This window comes from Nylanderia fulva, unplaced genomic scaffold (genome assembly GCF_048542155.1).
Source record: "Nylanderia fulva isolate GAGA-0341 unplaced genomic scaffold, ASM4854215v1 Scaffold730, whole genome shotgun sequence".
In the NCBI taxonomy this organism is placed as follows: Eukaryota; Metazoa; Arthropoda; class Insecta; order Hymenoptera; family Formicidae; genus Nylanderia; species Nylanderia fulva.
In genome coordinates, this window is record NW_028190842.1 from 7,649 (window position 1) to 28,775 (window position 21,127).

General features: G+C 36.3%; 3 protein-coding genes, 1 long non-coding RNA gene and 1 pseudogene across 4 annotated transcripts; 4 read left to right on the plus strand and 1 right to left on the minus strand.

Moving 5' to 3' along the window:
* Nucleotides 1-201: 201 nt before the first annotated feature.
* On the minus strand, nucleotides 202-1,605 carry LOC146720251 (uncharacterized). Its single transcript, XM_085488875.1, has one exon. The coding sequence runs from the start codon at nucleotides 1,603-1,605 to the stop codon at nucleotides 202-204; it is 1,404 nt and encodes a 467-aa protein (XP_085345001.1).
* Nucleotides 1,606-7,623: 6,018 nt separating this feature from the next.
* Nucleotides 7,624-8,155, plus strand: LOC146720252 (uncharacterized). Its single transcript, XR_014926154.1, has 3 exons — nucleotides 7,624-7,688; nucleotides 7,759-7,924; nucleotides 8,020-8,155. It is a non-coding gene; the product is annotated as an uncharacterized LOC146720252 (long non-coding RNA).
* Nucleotides 8,156-13,004: 4,849 nt separating this feature from the next.
* Nucleotides 13,005-13,716, plus strand: LOC146720253 (uncharacterized; annotated as a pseudogene).
* A 1,289-nt stretch (nucleotides 13,717-15,005) lies between these two features.
* LOC146720254 (uncharacterized) lies at nucleotides 15,006-15,586 on the plus strand. The gene has a single exon (XM_085488876.1). The coding sequence runs from the start codon at nucleotides 15,006-15,008 to the stop codon at nucleotides 15,579-15,581; it is 576 nt and encodes a 191-aa protein (XP_085345002.1). The 3' UTR covers nucleotides 15,582-15,586.
* A 4,139-nt stretch (nucleotides 15,587-19,725) lies between these two features.
* On the plus strand, nucleotides 19,726-20,474 carry LOC146720255 (uncharacterized). Its single transcript, XM_085488872.1, has one exon. It carries the CDS (start codon nucleotides 19,863-19,865, stop codon nucleotides 20,472-20,474), a length of 612 nt encoding a protein of 203 aa, XP_085344998.1. The 5' UTR covers nucleotides 19,726-19,862.
* The last annotated feature ends 653 nt before the right edge of the window (nucleotides 20,475-21,127 follow it).

The window sequence follows — 21,127 nt, forward strand, 5'->3', positions numbered from 1 at the left end:
ACATAACGCTTAAATAGCTTAAATATAGCTTACAGCATACATATCACAAACAATTATTCGAAATGACTTATAATAATATTCAGCATTTTTTTTGTTTTAATTACTTGCTTTTTTTCATTCTCTTTCTTTTCAAGCAGTGATATAATCTTTTTCTTTCCTTGACTGTAGGTATGTTGTAATAGTACGTAGCTAATATCTGCATTAGCCATTTTTTTTTCTTATTTTGTCAGAAACAAAACCTGCCAAAGGTGCGAGTGATTTTAAATTTTCATCGTATTGCAACATTTCTACGTATTTTTTATTATTAATAAGTAATTCGTCGACTGTGAAGTTATGAAAGGTCACGTTCTGTAGCATTATTACATCATACATTGCATCGTGAGCTTTTTGTGGATGTAGGGCAAAATTTCGAGCTGCCAGCTTTACTAAACTGCAATCTTCACCGAGAAACTTATTCCTAAAAAGTGGCAGAGTGTCTACGAATCCATCAATAACGTGGGTAAATTCTGTAACGAGACCTACATAATTGATAAGACGTATAAGTCGTGGAGCATCAAAGGCACAGTTATGTACAATTAACACGCAAGGCTTCTCTAAATCCTTTAAAAATTGGAGCAATTCGTTTGCGACTACGTGCAATTGCTTTGCAGGTACGCTTCTTCCGTGTAAAAACAGATCGTGTCCTTTGTTGGTTAATCCATTGACTTTCGAAGCAGCTAAAGATATATTTTCGTTCGGCCTTATATATTCATTCGTTTTGCTTCCACATTTCATAGCAATCTGTAAGACTTCGCAAGTCAGTTTTAAACCCGCAGTTTCCAGATCGAAAAAAACCAAAGCTGTGAAAATATTGTCGTGCTCGAAATTATTTACTAAGCTTGGCAACTCAGTAGACGATATATCACGGTCAGTTTCTACTGCAGGCATGCTCAATAGACCGATGTGACTGCTGTAAGTTTCACCTTCGAGATGATCCCGTCTGTTTCGTAATTGAGATCTTTGTTTACTGAGAAGTCGTCTTCGCGCTTTGAAAACCGGTGTCTTCGCTTTCATCGCTTTTATCCGAGCTGATTTCGCACATCTTTCTACGTGTTTAGATAGATGTGATCCTGGACTTAATTCGTACTTTTTATATACCTCTTGTACATACTTTTCACCGTAATTTTTCTGGGCAACCGCGGATGCATATCTAAAATCAGCAGATTCGGAAAAACTATAGCAAATGGCTTTTGGCGCTTTCCTTGACATAATGCTATTTAGGCTTTCATTAGCCTGGCTCGAAGCGCCAGTCGAGAATTTATCTGCATTATTTGCCAATTTATTAAACAGTTCTTTTAATTCTTCAAATAAACGTTCGTTTTGAAAACCACCAAGAACGGTTGTATTTGTGTAATTTTCCAGAACCTTTGAATAATTGCACCAATCTTCACAATTAGCATGTATGTTAAAAGCATAGAATGGGATGTATCTAATTGCGGCAGCCAAATTATCCGGATTTCCTTTATTCTGGGATACAGCATATGTAAAACATCTGTGTAGATATTTGATAGCTTCTGACGTCAGCTCTTTATTAGGATCACTTCTCTTGTCAATTTTGTACAACATATTTGTCACACCTCTCGAAGTGTGGTTTTTATCTGAGTGCTTCACAACGGAGTGATTGCATGCGTTTCTCACAGCGCAGATACTTGAACTATCATCATCACCTATAAAAACTCCAACTTAAACATTTTTCGAGTTCAAAATTGTGCTATTAACCACTAGTTGAGCTGCAGTATCAGGCTCCATTGCCTTGGCACTGCCGTAGAAATTTAAACGATAGTCATGCATTTCCTTCGCTTGCCCTAAATAGCATAAACGGCACTGCCTGTTTTTCGTTGCAAAATCTAAGACTTTACCAGACTGCGTACCAATCATAGCAGCGTAACCATTCAAACTGTCATACTGACGCCCTTAGCCTCGTTTGCTCCAACCCATGTCATACGACACGAAGATTCGTACTAAATCGCTCATTATTTCATCGGTCGATTCGTCTGATGTGTTATAGTTTTCCGGAAGTTCACTCGAATTATTGGTTTCTTTCGTTGATAGAACTGAATCTTCGGATTTTTCTATACTTCTTACTAAAAATCCACTTTGAAGATCTTAGGCCTATAGATATATAATTGTACATTTAATAATGAATAAAAGGATAAGAATTTTACATACATAATTTCTACATATATACATATAATTTCTCACATTTATTTGTCATTTTATAATAACCATATACAATTATTTGAAATTTGTATTTATATTTTTTTATATTTTATATTTTTATTGTACTTATTATTTATATTTATATATCAAGAGACACGGTAGTGTCTCGCGACCAGTTAAGGGCGTAGCCGAGACACCGTGTATCTTAACGCGAGTCGGACATTTGAGTCTTTATAATATTTCGAATTCTCAATAACGGCTGAAGCAATCGAGTTTATACTAGACTTAATCGATATATTGAGTTTGAATTATATAATAAAAGTGTCTTTATTTCTGCTCTACGTGATTTGTAAGCAGAGATATATAATTGCAAAGTCGAAATATGAAAAATTTCTTTTAAGAAACGTCCCCGTCATCATTATTATCATCATCGACCACGCAAACATAGTAGTATCGTGCTACACGTATTCACACGTATTCACACGTATACAACACATGCGCACACATATATCACACGTACACAACACATGAATAGATGCATGTATTGGAAATGTCCATCTCGCACGTTTTACAACAGACGGCGATAGTTGCCCTCCGCTATATTGACAGCGTGCGGGGTTAGATATTTTCAATTTCAATGTTTACATTCAATTTTAATGTTATTATTTGCAAATTTATTGTCATAATAATTTATGTGCAAGTTTACAGTCTGTGATACAAAATCAGATATTTTGCTATTATTTCAATAATATTTCAATTATATAAATCTTATATAAATGCCTATGTATGAGTATGCATATATTTTTAATAATTTTCTTAATTAGCTTCTATATTTTTTTCAGTTGTACATCAAGCAGGTAGCATTATCAGCTCACTTGTGAGCATGGGTTGGGCAATGGCTAGTTATCATCGCAGCATTCGATTAGCTTAACAAGATAAATCTAATATCAGTGCTATAGGAACTATTTTACAATTTTTCTGGCATTTTCTTATTGCAGGTACATATATATCCAATAATTAATATACAAAATTAAATATTATTCATCACACACTTTGTATCAAAATAATATATTTTTTAAAATTTATTTTAAATTTATTTAATCATTTTTATCATTGTGATTGTAGTGGCAAGGATCTTATTGCTCAGTGTCATTGCAAGCATCTGGCCTGTATATACCATAATATATTGCGTAATACATTGGCTAAATATGACAATATAGATTTTGATAGATTCCCATGGAATATTGGAATTTTGTCGGACTTACAGTCATCCACCACATATGCAGCCTACAATTAAAGAACGCATTTATTCCATATGATTTGCTTCCGTTATTGGAATATTTAAAATAAAAATTTTATTAATAAATTTCGATGAAATAATTTCATGATTTACTTGTAGTTGTAAACAAAAATTTATAAAATTATATCTGTTTTAGGTATTCCTATAAAGTCAACATTAGATAATACGACAACAGTTCAATACGCAGGTTTGATAAGCCAATTGTCAGATAAAGCTCGTTCTGTCGTACGTGACTTGAATCCAACAAATGATTTAACTTTCTTGCGCATACGTAGCAAAAAACATAAAATTATGATGGCACCAGATAAAGAATTCATATTAATAGTAGTACAAAATCCAGTTGATTGATATTTAAAAGAAACAAAAATATATTTCAAAGTTAAGATTTATTTCTTTGGTTGTTAATTTAATCTGTATGCTACATTGGATGTTAATATCTATTCAATTAAATAAAGAAAAATAAAAGAATAAAGCTTAAAAATTATACAAGATGCAGTATTTAATTACTAATTTAACAAATTATGAACTTTTAGAGTTTTTAAATAGTGCTTTCTTCTTTGGTAACAATATTATATTTTTAAGTTTGATAATTATGAAAATATGTATATATAGTAATTGTTAGCATGTTTATTTTTATATTTAATACAATTATAAATGTACATTTCTCATCAATATAATATCACAGTATCTTTTTTATCATTTAATTTTAATATTGAGATTGTTTTTATTCAGTGGAAAAAAAAATGTGTAGTTGGTCCCTATTAATTATACATACATATAAGAGTGTCGCACAAATAATTCTATGCAGTCTTTTTAAGATAATATAAAAATACTTATAAGTATAATCAATTAAAATACATATAATCAAAATTGTATGTATTAAAATTCAATAGCATATAAAAAAGATTTTTTAAAATTATATATATATAATAAAAATCCAACATTTTATATATATATATATATATATATATATAAATATATATTTATTTATATCATAAATATATATTTATTTATTTATATTTACCTATCTTTTTTTATATATATGGTAGAAATACAATGTATGAGTTATTTTATTTTGCAAAATTTTTGAAAGTTAAACTATACAATGAAATTATTTCATATAATACCGAGATTCTTTTCATAATAAAGATTAAGAGAGAGTTAGATTTTATCATAAGATTTATAAAAGTCATAAGATAAGGTTAATTGCATATTGTATAGTTTATCTCTCATTTTTTAAAGTAAATAAATATCAAAGTTACATTGCTTGAACTGGTGCGTTTGAAGTATGTTGTCTTTTTGAGGGATGCAAGACAATATAGTACAAAAGCATTGCTGTAATTCTCAAGAAAAAGGAAATGATACAAATAATAAAGATTATATTAAAGTACTAAGCCTCTTTAACTGCAGGAGGACAAGCATATTGCCATAATAAATTTGCTGCAATATTTTCAAAAAAGCAGATAACATAGAAAGATAGATGTTTTCAAAATGTTTTGCTATCTACAGCATTGAGATATATAAAAATGTGCACTATGCCAATAACGGAAGCAAATAATATGGAATAAATGCGTTCTTTAATTGTAGGCTGCATATATGGTGGATGACTGCAAGTCCGACAAAATTCCAATATTCCATGGGAATCTATCAAAATCCATATTGTCATACTTAGCCAATGTATTACACAATATATTATGGTATATACAGGCCAGATGCTTACAATGACACTGAGCAATAAGATCCTTGCCACTACAATCACAATGATAAAAATGATTAAATAAATTTAAAATAAATTTTTAAAAATATATTATTTTGATACAAATTATGTGATAAATAATATTTAATTTTGTATATTAATTATTGGATATATATGTACCTGTAATAAGAAAATGCCAATTGAATTTGCTTATTTATTTAAAGATGCTTATCATATACAAAAATGAATGATATAATCTCTAAAAACTCACCTTTAAAAAAAGGTAAAAAAAGGCGACCAGTTAAGGGGCACGCCATTAACAAAAATTATCCATTGCAAACCCATGTACAATAGAATTGTATGAAAAATTATCGATTATAAACCCATGTACAATCGTAACAAAAGTAATGAAATAAAAAAAAAATTGCGCCAAGTGAAAGTAGAAACTTGTACCAGTGGAAAATTAAAGTTGCAGACATATATAGAGTCGTATAATGAATCAATAAAAATTTAAATTTGCAAATGTAGAATTGTACCATAAAAAAACTTATCTTTAAAAAAAAAGATAAACAAGATGCCAAGTCCATGCGCCATGTGAAAAAGTGTTAAACAAAAAAATATTTTTAAGTAAAAAAATCTATCAATTGACAAAAATTTATGTTCTAAAATTAATATCTCTACAAAAAGTAATGTCCAATTATTGCGCGAATAAATAAACATTTTTATAAAAAATTAAAATTTAAAAACTTATGCAAATTTAAAATTAATATAAAATAAAAAGAAATAAAAAAATTTTAGTTAAAAAAACTGGGCGCGCTGCTAAATAATATTCTAATGATATTAAAATTAAATTGTTACTTTTAAACTCATTGCAGCGCGCCCAGTTTTTTTAACTAAAATTTTTTTATTTCTTTTTATTTTATATTAATTTTAAATTTGCATAAGTTTTTAAATTTTAATTTTTTATAAAAATGTTTATTTATTCGCGCAATAATTGGACATTACTTTTTGTAGAGATATTAATTTTAGAACATAAATTTTTGTCAATTGATAGATTTTTTTACTTAAAAATACTTTTTTGTTTAACACTTTTTCACATGGCGCATGGACTTGGCATCTTGTTTATCTTTTTTTTTAAAAGATAAGTTTTTTTATGATACAATTCTACATTTGCAAATTTAAATTTTTATTGATTCATTATACGACTCTATATATGTCTGCAACTTTAATTTTCCACTGGTACAAGTTTCTACTTTCACTTGGCGCAATTTTTTTTTTATTTCATTACTTTTGTTACGATTGTACATGGGTTTATAATCGATAATTTTTCATACAATTCTATTGTACATGGGTTTGCAATAGATAATTTTTGTTAATGGCGTGCCCCTTAACTGGTCGCCTTTTTTTACCTACTTATTTACATCATTTATATATTTATTTATATTCTATAAGCATGTAATTATGAAATTCATTATTAAAAGAATGTAAAGATAAAAATAAAAAGTAAATATGAAAAAACTAGATTTCAGTATGAAAAAGTCTTAGGTATACAATAATTATTGATTTGTGCAATTTAAAATCCTGAAACGCCAAGACTTACAAAACTTTTTCTAGAAATGCTGCATTTTTTATTGTTAAAGATCGTTCCAATTCTGTGGCTTCCTGACAGCTTTGTTTTGCAACTAATTCGATTATAGGTCCGATCTCTCTCTCTCTCATGTCGTTTGTACGAGGTCGAACACATGTTTGGTATATTCAAACATTGCAGATACTTGTTAACAGATGTATACCCTAATCCTGAGTGCACAGTTCCTATAAGAAAGTTGCATCGTTAGAAAATGTAAATATTTTATTTAATTTTTATTTTTTATTAATAACCTATACAAGTACGCATTTATGTAAACAGAATTATAATATACAAACTTACCTAACGCTGATTTAGTGTTGACGTCGTATTCGCTTTGTGCATGATTACATGTGGCGCCGACTAACGGTAAAATATAATACTTAGACTGAAACAATTTATGAAATATATAAGGAGAATTAAAATAAAAGTTTTCAATATACTATAATAATTACATATACAATCCAAATATTGTAAGTACTATATAATTTTACTAATTACTTTAATTCTTTTAACTACTATAATAATCTAATTATTAATACTATATGATTTTTATTTCATAAAATATATTAAATATTAACCTCTGTAAACTGAGAAAAATATTATCTTAACCAATAACAATTTTTTTATTTTTCTTCTTAGACTGATAAATTGTTCAAAATGAATATAATTTTGAGAACAGGATTTAAAGGAATTACTCATTCAATTGATTTTCATCCTCAAACTATCGTAAAAGGGAAAAAATTAGCTATATCTCATGTTCAAAGAGTAGAAGAAAAATATACAAATGACATGATGGTATTTTGATAACAGGTAGTGTCATACGTCAAACTTCTGTCACTTTACACCCCTACAAAGTTAGTTTAGAGGTAAATATTGACATGATTGATATTTAATAATTTAATTTATATTTTTTATAACTGATTAAATGTTTTTTAGTTGGATAACAATCGTCATGTGCTTCTTGTTTCTTGTAATTGTGTGTCAAATGCAGGAAAGAAATGCAAACATATTTATGCTTTAATATGGTATGTAAATTCTGATAGGAGTGCAACAAAAACATCTATACATCAAGAATGGGGAAAGCCTTCAGATTATCAACTTGGTAAAGAAATGTACTCCAAGCCACTAATAGTTTCCAGAGAATTCAAGAAAAAGCTATATTACAAGAATAAAGTAATAATTCCTTTTAATCTTTAGATATCAGATGTGAAAAGCGATTGTGCGTTATTAAGAATTTTACAGGCAAGTAATATAACAGAAACTGAAAGTATTGTAAAACAAATTATAATAGTTATTTTAGACAATGTTATAAAAAGTTTTAATGTTAATCAAATGAAAGAAACAATTTTTAAATTAATATATTTAACTAAACATAATATAATTTATGGTACAACAAACATTGTGATGGATGTTAAGTTAGACGACTTTTATAATATAAATGTGAGACTTACAAATGATCAATTATTACATTTGTGCATAAGAACCAAAGATCAAAGTGAATGCAAAGAATGGTTTGATGCAAGATGTGCAAGAATAAGTGCGACTAAAGCACATAGTATAAAATGTAATAAAAAAAAAGATAAAAATGAACTAGCAATTGAGCTTTTGAAACCTAAAAATTTGAAAATAGCGTCTTTAGAATATGGAAAGAAAAATGAAAAAAAAGCTATATGTGATTATATTAATAAATACAATAAAAATGTTCAAATATTAGGTTTATTTGTAAATCCACTTCAACCATGGCTTTGTGCGAGTGTTGATGGCATTGTAATTGATACGAATGATTTAAAAATTTTAGAAATAAAATGTCCTTCATCTTGTAGTTATAAACCAATTTTTGATGCAACAAAAAATACATTTAATGTATCTTATTTATACTTTAATGAAAATAATGAGATAAAACTGAAAGCTTCTCATTCGTATTATACTCAATGTCAGATTCAAATGTATGTAACAGGACTGCATATGTGTCATTTATATGTATGGTCTAGAAAGGATAGCTGTTTAGGAACAGTTTTAAGAGATGAAATATTCTTGCAACAAGTGGTTCCTAAAATACAAAATTTTTATTTTCAATATTATTTAAATGCATTATATAATTCTTACATAACTAATAATTTATAATAAGTTTTTGTTGTTTAAATTATTTAAAGCAATATTGTTTTTTAAAAGTTATAAATTTTAAATAGCGTTGATATTGTTACATTTTTTAATCTAAAGTAAAAATATTAATACTAAATAATTTTATATATTAAATTTTTTTAAATTGTAAGAGAAAAATTATTATTAAGTTATAATTTTGTTCATATTTTAATATTTATATAATGCATAAATTATAATCTAACACATAAAACAAAATATATATAATAAAATTTAATAAGAATTTACTATTATTATTTATTAATGAGATTTAATTGTTATCCTGATCTGCTATGATTGGCGGTTGCAGATTCACCAACACACAACACATGGTAATGATGTCGTCACAATATGGTAGCATATTTAGGGTGAATTTATTTAAAATATGATAGGTTCGAAGACGTTGCATTATACGCTCTATGTGAATACGTATACTAGCTACTCTATAAGTTTCTTCTACTTCCTCTTCTGAGAAAGTTCCATTCTTCAAAAAAGGAGGCATAACTAGTAAAACATTTTTTCCTTCGTCATCCAATTTGTTTTTAACTTGAGGAAATCCTTTGTCAGCAAGAATTTGATCATTTTCTTCAAGTAAATTTAATATTCCAGATTCTATTGTTATTTGTGAATCTGTTGCACGTCCACCAAAACATTTTGATCTAAAAGAAATAAATCCTGATGGAGTACAACCAACTAAAATTTTTAATCTGTATCCTTTTTTATATTGAGAGTAAAAGAACACTCGATGTTCAATAGAAGAAGGTGTCTCAACCAAAAACTCTGTGCAGTCAATAATAACTCTACATTTAGAATAATTTTCTTTGAAACATTTGGGCATAGTTTCATCTACGATGTGTCGACTAGGCCATGTAATAAAATTTTGACAAGCACTGCTCAAATGCTGAAGCACAGAATAAAATATTCTTGTTACTGTTGTTCTATTTATATTAAATAGCACACTTAAGGCTGAAAAACTTAATCCACATTTCATTTTAAACAAAAATATAAGCAATCTATTTTCTTCATTAATTTTTTTATAATTATATTGTTCATTTGCAATAATAATTTTTAACAATAATGAAAAATTTGCTAACGTCACTCCAGCCAAATCAAGCATTTCTCTATCAGTTTTTATACTTTTTAGACCATGAAAACCATTTTCACATTTTAATAAACCAGATGTTCCAACACATTTATCTACATATGAAACTTGATTTCCACAACTTTTTTCAGCCATTTTTTTTCTATTGTATATTATTTTTGGCTCTTCTGGGCAACATGTTTGTGTTTCTACAGAACACTTTGTACTATCATTATAAATATATCGATTGCATATAAATACACGCATGCTTGATCTTTCAGAGTCTAATTTTTCACACATAATTTGTACTTGACATTCTTGATCAAGTGTCCGAGATCCAAGAATATTATTTTCATTTTCTTCTAAAGAATCTTGCTGAATTAAAAGATTACAATCTTCTTCCTTTTTAAATTCAATATTTTTCTTCTTTTTAATCAAATCTTCTTTATCAAACTCTTTAGATGATCTTTTTAAAAAACGTTGATATCGCCCAAGAGCAACATTGTCTGAAGTATATTTTTTTTTATAAATACTTGGGAAAATAGTGGGATTGTAGCTGGGACTACGAGGGTCTTCTGACTTTTTATTTCCAATAAAATGGTCACTGCATATGCGCGACCTATTCTGTGGCTTCCAATCTGATCCATTGGGTCTAGGAAATGAAATTATTAAAATAAATAAATAAGCTTTATTTGTGCATGTTTTTGAATTTTTAGTCACTAATAGTAGGAATACTAGGGGGGTTCTAACCCGGGTCCTCTGAGGGGGGTGCGGGGCGGGGGGGTTTTTCGGGGCGAGTGGGTATGACGTCACGCGGGCGGGGGGTCTTATCAGCAGATAAGCTTATCTATGTTTATAAACAAAAGATAAACAATATCTATTACAAAGGGCTGCCGACAATCGGGGGGGGGGGAGTGCGTTTCTTCTCTTCATACGTTTATGTTTATAAACAAAAGATAAACAATATCTATTACAAAAGGGCTGCCGACAATCGGGGGGAAGGGGGGGGTTGCGTTTCTTCTCCTCATACGTTATCTGTATATTTCTAAGAAATATAATCAAATTCTAAGAAGGGCCACCGCTTGGCATGCGCCGACAATCAAGGGGGTTGCGTTTCTTCCCCCATACGTTATCTGTATATTTCTAAGAAATATAATTAAATTCTAAGAAGGGCCGCTTGGATCCGAGCGCCGACAATCAGTTCTCTGAAAATCTAAGATAATCAAATTTTAAGAAGGGCCACCGCTTGGCATACGCCGACAATCAAGGGGGTTGATACATGATCTATACGTATATTTCTAAGAAATACCAGCGCCGATAACCAGCGGCTGCAGGAATTTATAAACAAAACAAGCGCCGAAAATTTACGTCATCTAAATTTTTCTCGTTCGTACGTTGACGAACAAAGGGTTGATTGGGATATATAACGAGAACCGATGCCGCTGCCGGGCCATAGTACCACTGGCGAGCGCACGCTCTCTTCATTCAAGATGTTTGTCATGCTATCAAGTGCTTCCGACATTCTCAGTTTAAGTGCCGAACAGTTACAATATATTCCGAAGATTGTTTTACTACAAAAGTGCGGATATTTCGTAGAGCATTTGTGGGACAAGCTTCCAGAGCATATCAAGACGGATCCGGAGGTTCAGACATATCGTCGCTGCCTCGAACATTACAATCGGCCGTGGATGCGAACGCATATTGACGGTCCAGCACCGATGATCAGGGATTGCAGCGAATGTCAGCGAAAGTAGGCTGAGGTTAAAAGTGTGAAAAAGTGCCAGACATAAAAAAATGGAGAACATTGAGCGCGACCTGTTGGAGCGTTCCCGCCAAGTCGGCACCTTGGGCGAATATTTCGGATGGCTGCAAGAGTGCGAAGAATTTATCGAAGAGCTGGAAGAACGCAGCCGTGCCAAGCGTCCGCGTCTCTCGATTGGACATAGGCAATCTCTCGTGGCGAGAATAGCGCGACTCGAGGGTGCGAAGGTGCGCTTGCAGAGACAGTATGTCGGTGAATCCATGTTTAGTGGTGGATCCATACCTAGTGGCAGCGGCGGCGGCAATAACGCGCAAAGACTCGTTTGGCGCGAGATCGATACGGCGTTCGATAGCCGTATACTTACCGGTGCGGTAATTAACGTCGACTATATCGAACCGCGTCAGTTTTTGAAAAATGCAGCAGACATTGTAGTCGAGAACATGGAGAATGTGCTGCAGAGACACATCAGTGTAAAAGTGAACACTGTTTTCAACGGCGAATTTGTGTCCGGTGACAAACGTGCCAATAAAAGTATTAATACGAGAAACTTTGAACTCTTTCGCACGTCCGATGTACGCGAGTGGTACGAGCGCCGCGTAATCGAGCCCACGCTAGCATCGCTAGAAGAGTTCCAGGAACGCGATAGCGGCTGGGCATTGTCGCGGATAATAGATTTGACAGTAAATATCAACAAGTATAATCCTATGCGCGCTGGATGCCATGTCAAATTACCGCAAAAAATTATGGTAAAAAGAGCGGTTGTTAATGTGCTATCAGCGGACAATGCGTGTTTCGCATGGTCAGTGGTAGCCGCTCTGTACCCCGCTGAAAGACATATGGAACGAGAATCCTCCTATCCGCATTACACCACAGTGCTGAATCTCCAAAACATTGAGTTTCCAGTGACTGTGAATCAAATTAAAAAATTCGAACTTGCAAACGACATCTCCGTAAACGTGTACATCATCGACAACGAGAACATCGTCCCGCTACGTCTTTCGGAAAAAAAGAAGGACAGACATGTCAATCTGCTGTACGTGGAAGACGAAAACAGCGTCGAGCATTTTGTTTTGATAAAAAATCTGTCTCGTATCGTGGGCTCACAACTGATCAAAAAAAAATGTAAAAAATTTATATGCGATCGGTAAGTATATATATATATCTATTACACGTAAATTATATTTTAATTAAATTTTCATTAAATTTTTTATTTTTTACAGATGCCTACATTATTTCGGAGCGGTGGATAAATTGCAAGCGCATACGGAAGATTGCGGGAAATTGAACGACTGTGCTATTCGGTTGCCGAGCGACAAGGACAAGTGGCTCAGCTTCGACAACTACACGAGAAAGGAGCGGCTGCCGTTTGTAGTGTACGCCGATCTCGAGTGTGTTTTGGCAAAGACCGAAGATGCCAAAAATTATCAACACCATCAAGTGTTCAGCATCGCGTACTATGTACAGTGTTCGTATGACAGTTCGTTGTCCGCGTACAATTCCCGCCGTAGTGTCGATTGCGTCGCATGGTTCGCCGAACAGCTTAAAAATTTAGCAATCCGCGTAAAAAATATTTTAACGACCAATGTCCCCATGGTAAATTTAACGCCTAACGAGTGGTTAAAATTTCGCACCGCGACGCATTGTCACATTTGTGAAAAACCGTTTGACGAAGACGATACACGCGTCCGCGATCATTGCCACCTCACCGGGCGGTACAGGGGTCCTGCGCATTCAAATTGTAACTTAAATTACAAAGAATCATTTTGTATCCCTATAGTCTTTCACAATCTGTCCGGCTACGACGCACATTTTATTATCGAGGACATAGCCACAGCGTTCGAAGGGGAAATCGAATTACTGCCGATAACAAAGGAAAAATATATATCATTCTCGAAAACTGTTAGATTGACACAAGACAAAAATGCAAAAAATTACATCAAATTACGCTTTATCGATTCGTATAAGTTTCTCAGTGCTAGTCTCGACAAATTAGCGTCATTTTTGGATAAAGATAAACTAAAAATTTTACATTCGGAATATCAAAATTTAACTAGTGAAAAATTCAATTTATTGACACGAAAGGGTGTCTTTCCATACGAATACATAGACTGCGTGGACAGATTACAAGACACACGTTTACCGCCGCGCGACTCATTTTACAGTTCCTTAACCAGCGACACAGTATCCGAGAGTGATTACGCGCACGCCGAGACCGTCTGGAGCCGATTCTCCCTTCGAACGCTAGGCGAATATAGCGATTTATATTTAAAAATTGATGTCTTGTTATTGGCCGATATATTTGAGAATTTTCGCGATAGTTGTATAAAAAGTTACGGACTCGATCCCGCGTATTACTATACTCTCCCCGGATATACATGGGACGCCATGTTAAAACATACGAATATAAAATTTGAATTATTAACAGACATTGACATGGTTATGTTTGTCGAACGAGGTATACGCGGCGGCCTTAGTCAATGTTCAGGCCGATACGCACAGGCTAATAACAAGTACATGCAATCGTACGACCCATCGAAACCCTCATCGTACCTCATGTATTTCGATGTAAATAATTTGTACGGATGGGCAATGTGTCAACCATTGCCGTATGCCGATTTTCGGTGGGTCGACGATATATCGAATTTTGACGTATCATCTATCGCGTTCGATTCACTTATAGGCTATGTTCTCGAAACAGATTTAGAGTATCCGCAGCATCTTCATGACGCGCACATTGACCTACCGTTTTGCCCGACGCGCGATAAGCCGCCCGGCAAGCGGGAGTATAAACTCCTAGCAACGCTTTACGATAAGAAGCGCTACGTAATACACTATCGTAATCTGCAGCAGTGCACGCGACACGGGCTACGCATAACAAAAATATATCGCATACTACAATTCACGCAGTCAGCGTGGCTTCAAAAATACATCGAACTCAACACACAGTTTAGAACACGAGCGAAAAACGATTTTGAAAAAAATTTATATAAATTGATGAATAACGCGGTATTCGGCAAGACGGTGGAAAATGTGCCCAATCATATGGATGTAAAATTATTAACAAAATGGGACGGACGGTACGGTGCGGAGGCAATGATCGCTAAACCAAAGTGTCATAGTACAAGCATATTTTCGGAAAAATTAGTTGCCATAGAATTACGCAAACTCGAAGTTAAATTCTACAAACCAATCTACGTCAGCATGTGCATACTCGACGTATCAAAAGTATGTCTTTATGAATTTCACCACGAATACATGTCACCGCTCTATCGTGACAATTGTAGAGTAATGTACACCGACACGGATAGTTTAATATATCAAATTAAATGTCAGGATGTCTATGAAAATTTGAAACGCGACATCGCTCGATTCGATACCAGCGATTACGCCGCGAATAATGCGTACGGTATACCGCTCGCGAATAAAAAAGTGCCGGGTCTGATAAAAGATGAGAATAACGGCGCGATAATGACCGAATTCGTCGGGCTTAGAGCAAAAATGTATGCTTTGCGGGTGGATGGTAAAAAAGACACTAAAAAGGCAAAAGGTGTCAAAAGTAACGTCGTAGCGCGTAGTATAACATTCGACGATTATACACGCTGTCTTAATGACGAGATTGAAATGACGCGTCAACAGTCATGTATAAGATCGAAATTGCATAAAGTGTATACCATCAGCGAGACGAAAATTGCTCTAAGTCCCTACGACGACAAGCGGTATGTCGTACCTGATTCGACCGACACCTTGCCGTGGGGACATTATCGAATACCGTTGTAAATAAATTATATTATAATGACGTATTAATGAGAATTATATATATTTTGTTATATATTTCATATATTTCATATGTTATACAATATATATATATTGTTATACAATTATTGAATAAAATACATTAAATAACATTGTTTTTATGTATCCAAGAGTTGTGCGAACTGTCGAATCCCAGCCATTTCACATAAACCTCGTCACCCCTCCTGCGCAGTATTTTCTCCACGAGGTACACATCCGGATAATTTGCACGATGCAGCTCATGCTCGTAAAACGCTCCAGCGATAGATGTCTTGCGATAATCCTCGAGTAGATATGTTACGGAATTAGTATGCTGCACTTTAACAATCTTAAACACCTCGGTTGTCCAATTTGGCGTGAATCCCTTCTCGAAAAGTTGTTTGTACTTGCTGACGCGTACCTGATCACCTACTTTGAACTTTGCCGGACCCGCGATTTTTACACGATTGTACACGGTAGCCAAGAGTCTTTCGGCGATCGCGGGGGTAACGTCGGCGGGTCGCATACCAATCGTTCGATGCTTGCGTCCGTTGTAATCTGATACGAGACGTGGCAGCATGTCGAACCACTTGTAAGTACCATTCAGCGTAAACATCTTCCACATATCGTTCTTTAGTGTGCGATTGAATCGCTCGACGACCGACGCCTTCAATATCGAATATGTAGAATAGTGATTAATGTCATGTCTTCGCATAAGTCGTTGCACATCGGCGTTGTAAAATTCCTTTCCGTTATCGGTTTGCATGTTTTTCGGGCATCTCTTGCTATCCCGAATTATCTTGGCGATTGCGTCAGCTGTCTCGCTTCCTCCTTTACTCTTGAATGGTACAGCCCACGCATACTTGCTCAACACATCGATGATGGTGAGTATGTAGTGGTAACCTCTGTTGAAACGGGAGTATGGACGCATCTCGACAATGTCGGCTTGCCACAAATCATCGTATCCTCGCACTATGACATGTCTTCGAGGGAAATTTTTTCTCGCTGACGCGTGCAACTCGTTTACCAACTGCCGTCTCTCCAAACTATGTTGCTCGTTGTTATTTTCACATTCATTCTCGTTCTTTCGGGTTCTTTCGGGTTCGTGCCTCGTTGTTTCGAGTTTTTTCGGGTTCGTGCCTCGTTGTTTCGGGTTCTTTTGCGTTCGCGCCTCGTTGTTTCGGGTTCTTTCGGGTTCGTGCCTCGTTGTTTCGGGTTCTTTCGGGTTAAATTCTCGTTGTTTCGGGTTTGTGCCTTGTTTTTTTGGGTTAAATTCTCGTTCTTTTGGGTTCTTTCGGGTTTTTTCGGGTTAAATTCTCGTTGTTTCGGGTTCTTTTTACGTTCGTGCCTCGTTGTTTCGGGTTTGTGCCTCGTTGTTTCGGGTTCTTTCGGATTAAATTCTCGTTGTTTCGGGTTCGTGCCTCGTTGTTTCGGGTTTGTGCCTTGTTCTTTCAGGTTCTTTCGGGTTAAATTCTCGTTGTTTCGGGTTCTTTCGGGTTCTTTCGCGTTCGTTCACTCACGTCCTTGGCCCATTCGAAAATCGTTCCTGACTCGATCACAGCCTCGTCCCAAGTCGTTTCTGATCCGTTCGTAGCCCGCCTTGGCCCGTTCGCAGCCGTCCCTGACCTGTTCGCAACCCTTACTGAGTTGTTGATAGCCTTGTATGTAACCTTTAAGGACTTGTTCGTAGCCTCGTTCGCAGCCCTGCTTGACATGTTCGTAACCTCGATCGTAGCGGTCACGTTCACCACCGTTTCCAGGTCGTTCACTGCTGCTTCCGGGTCGTTCACTGCTGCTTCCAGGTCGGTCACTGATGCCACTCATTGTTGTTTGGTAGCACGCTGATAATCCTTCCTAGCTGTTCAACAATTGTTTGCAACCACTCGAGAATCCTTTCTAGACGTTTCACAACTGTATGATAGACGTTTCTGAGCCAACCGCTCATTAGATGCCTGTGTCTGAGGTAGTGTTTGGCGCACGCAGAAGCTCTTTTATCACAGTTTCCAACGCTCGTACATCCTTCTCTAACGCAGCCAGCTTCTCATCTGACTCTTTCTGTTGGATCATCAATGTTTTAAAGCACTCTTCCAGGTACAATTTGTTGACGACATCGGTATCCGCCTCAGGTTGCGCTACACGGCGAATCTTGCGCGATCTCGCGTCATAATCTGTAGCGACGCGATGCAGAGCGTTTTTGCGCACGCATTTTCTAATCAATCTATACCATTGATCGTTTGTGCCAGGGGTTGCATCATTTCTCCTCTCGAATAATCCAAATTTATTGATAGACATTTTTTTTCAATGTTTTGTAAAGTGTCACACGATGAACTGAATAGATTGTCGGGAACCTTGTTTAATTTATAATAATGCCCGCTTCCCGCAGTTCCTCGATAATCGACAAGATCTCGTTGTCATGCGCGTTGTTGCCAGCTTGGAGCATCGAGCAATCGTAGGCGATCCACTAGCTCGTTGGGGTCGTCCCAGTGCACGTAATCAATCTTATTGTTGGTTAGCGTCATAGCGCGAGGCATTCCCATGCCAGATTTTGGGTCGTCCGACCTAACCTAACCTAACCACCCGCGTCAACGGTGCGATTATATATTTGTACTTGTCCCCCTTGCTACTCTTCACACGGCCTTGCACATCAAAATTGCGTTTATGCGCATTTGTCGCCAATAATATATGTTTGTATTTTTGCAAATCATCCTCCTGGTAATCAGGTCTTTTCTTGAAGATCAACTCGTACAATCCGGGCGTTCCAATGTACCGCGTGTCGCCTATGATTATATTGTCATCTTTGTCAATCGCGAATCGCTTGTTTCCGATGCGCATTTCATTCTCGTCGAAATAGACTCCGTATACATTATCAATTTCTTTCTTCTCATCAGCATCGAGGAGAGCGTCCATATACTTTTGTCCTAATGGCCCCCAATCCTTTCGCATCATTTGTCGACCTTCCAACGATCTTAACCAGTGTCGAAGGGATATTTCGGGCGGGTTACGCATGGTTTCGAAAACATTTTCGTCTACGAGTGTTTTGGGTATCACAGGTTGTGCGTTTTTCGGTGTAGATGTTGTCGGCAATGAAGCGTCCAATGGCTTCGAAATATCATATTTTCTTTTTTTCAATGTCTCCTCCTCCTCCTCTTTATATCGCTTGATGGTTTTATGTTTTCTCTTTTTCGGTGTTTCCCCCTCATACCGTGTCTCGATCTTCACACCGTCGTCGTCGTTGGTGTTAGGCTCGTTTTTCACCGAAATCGTCGCGTTGTCGACAATCTTTTGTAGCGGCTCGATAATAGGTTTAAAGTGAGTCTTGACGGCGATATCATCATCGATCTTTCTGGTCTTCAGAGCGCGGTGTTTCTTGCGGATCGATTCGGCCGTCTTCGCAATCTCCTTGGCAACCTTTTCACGCTCGCGAATATTATCAACCATGTCGGCAGCACTCTCTCTAGAGTTTCTCTCGACCGGGAGGATTGTTGGCGACGACTAATGGCTCTGCGGTATCGCGAACTCGTTAAATCCTTTTCTGTATCGCCCGTTCGAAAGCGAACTGTCCTTGTCTATCACTAGAAATCCATACTTTTGTTGCCAACATGTACGACATAACTCACTGAAATCCTCATACGACATGTCGGTATTCACGTGATCGTTGTACACGTGCTTTAAATTGGTGGCGTCCTGTTTAAACAGGATTAGCAGGTTCGCGTTGTCGCGTATAAGATGTTTCGGTATTCTCGCGTATGTCTGACAGAGATAGAAGCAGTCGATGTTCGAGTGGCGCCCCATTGAGAAGTACTCTCTTATCGTATCTTGCTTGTCGCATGCCACGTCATCAAAGACAAAAATTGAATTTGGATAAGCCTCGCTCGGTGGAATGACGTCACTGTTATTGGAGAATGTAAAGTAGCCGATTTCGTCAATCGGCGTCAATAAATCTTCCAAATAGCGATATTTCGGCTGTTGCAGCGATTTAGAGTACACGTACACGTTCTCGAAACGCACACCGTGCGGACTTTCCAGCAGGCTTATCAACACGTTGGTTTTACCGCAGTTTGAGGGGCCGCAAACGATCGCGCGTATAGTTGTCGGTAGCATCGTACCGTGTTTGCGCACACCTTCGTTCACGCTGCAGCATACTCTGTCGTCGTAATTCATCACTCGTATCGTCAGAGGTTGTTGCACGAATTTCATTTTCTCACTCCCGATTTGACCTCCAACGTCCGCCTATTTATAGCTGCGCGGACTCGCGCTTTGCTCAGTAATGTCTAGAGATTGCAACGGATGTCAACGAAAATAGGCACAGGTCTATTAAATCGTGCGATAAACGCACTTCCGGTCGAGCTTCATATCCCCGGCTATCAATTTTGCGGCCCGGGAACTCGTTTGGAAAAGCGATTGGCTAGAGGTGATCAAGGTGTCAACCCATTGGACGCGGCGTGCCGTGAACACGATATAGCGTACTCTCGGAGCAGCGAACTCACCGAGAGACACGCGGCGGATAAGGTACTCGCCGAGAAAGCGAAAACTCGCATCGTCGCGAAAGACTCGAGTCTCGGTGAGAGAGCCGCGGCCGCAGTTGTCTGGACAGCGATGAAGGCCAAGACGAAGCTCGGCATGGGCTTGAAAACGAAAAAGAGGACGAAGAAGAGGAGGATACTTTCGGCAGCGAAACGAGGCGGATTTTTGCCGATTTTACCAATGCTGGGCGCGCTCGGATCCCTGGTTGGCGGAGCAGCTGGCGTAGCAAAAGCGGTAAACGATAGAAAAGCCGCGCAACGTCAGTTGCAAGAGATACTACGCCACAATCGCGCCATGGAAGGTCGCGGACTGTATCTCGCCCCTTACAAATATGGACGAGGAGCGAAGAAAAAAAAAACGTCAAAAAAACGTTAAAAATGCCGCAAGGTGTAACTACAAATGTGCAATTGCTACAACTTGCAAAACGTATGCACATTCCATACTTTAGAGGTGTATTTATGCGCAATAATTTACCGATAAATGGCGCGCGAGAAAATGAGAGTGGTATCGTCAATCTGGACAGTACAGACGGTCCCATTGGGTGGCGTATGCAAAAAGAGGAAATCGCGCAATTTATTTCGACAGTTTTGGCAATCTTCGACCACCCGAGGAATTGGTGCGATATTTAAATGTGCCGAAATTGGAATACAATTACACCTCTTATCAAACGTATGATCAGAGTATCTGCGGACAGTTGTGCTTGCAGTTTCTCCGAGATTTCTCGCCGCAAATTTAAAGACTGACATTGCGTTATTTAACTCAGTTTTGTCAACATGTCGCTAACACTAACATTGACTAGGAAGAGTAGCGTCCTCGCGGCGACCTACTTTCCGCCCATAAATTTGAGCGACGCGGACTGCGAGCTCGGTCTGACGGATTTTGAAACTTATCACACTATATCGAATGTGAATTCCTCGAATAATAAATTTTACTACGGCACAGACGACGCGGAAATTACGATTCCCGAGGGATCGTACGAGCTGCAAGCGATACATGAATTTTTGAAACGTGCACTTTCCCGAAAACAT

Excerpts from the sequence above, each read along its gene's own strand:
- LOC146720251 (XM_085488875.1), bottom strand. The coding sequence starts at position 1,605 with ATGTTGTACAAAATTGACAAGAGAAGTGATCCTAATAAAGAGCTGACG.
- LOC146720254 (XM_085488876.1), top strand. The coding sequence starts at position 15,006 with ATGTGCATACTCGACGTATCAAAAGTATGTCTTTATGAATTTCACCAC.
- LOC146720255 (XM_085488872.1), top strand. The coding sequence starts at position 19,863 with ATGTCAACGAAAATAGGCACAGGTCTATTAAATCGTGCGATAAACGCA.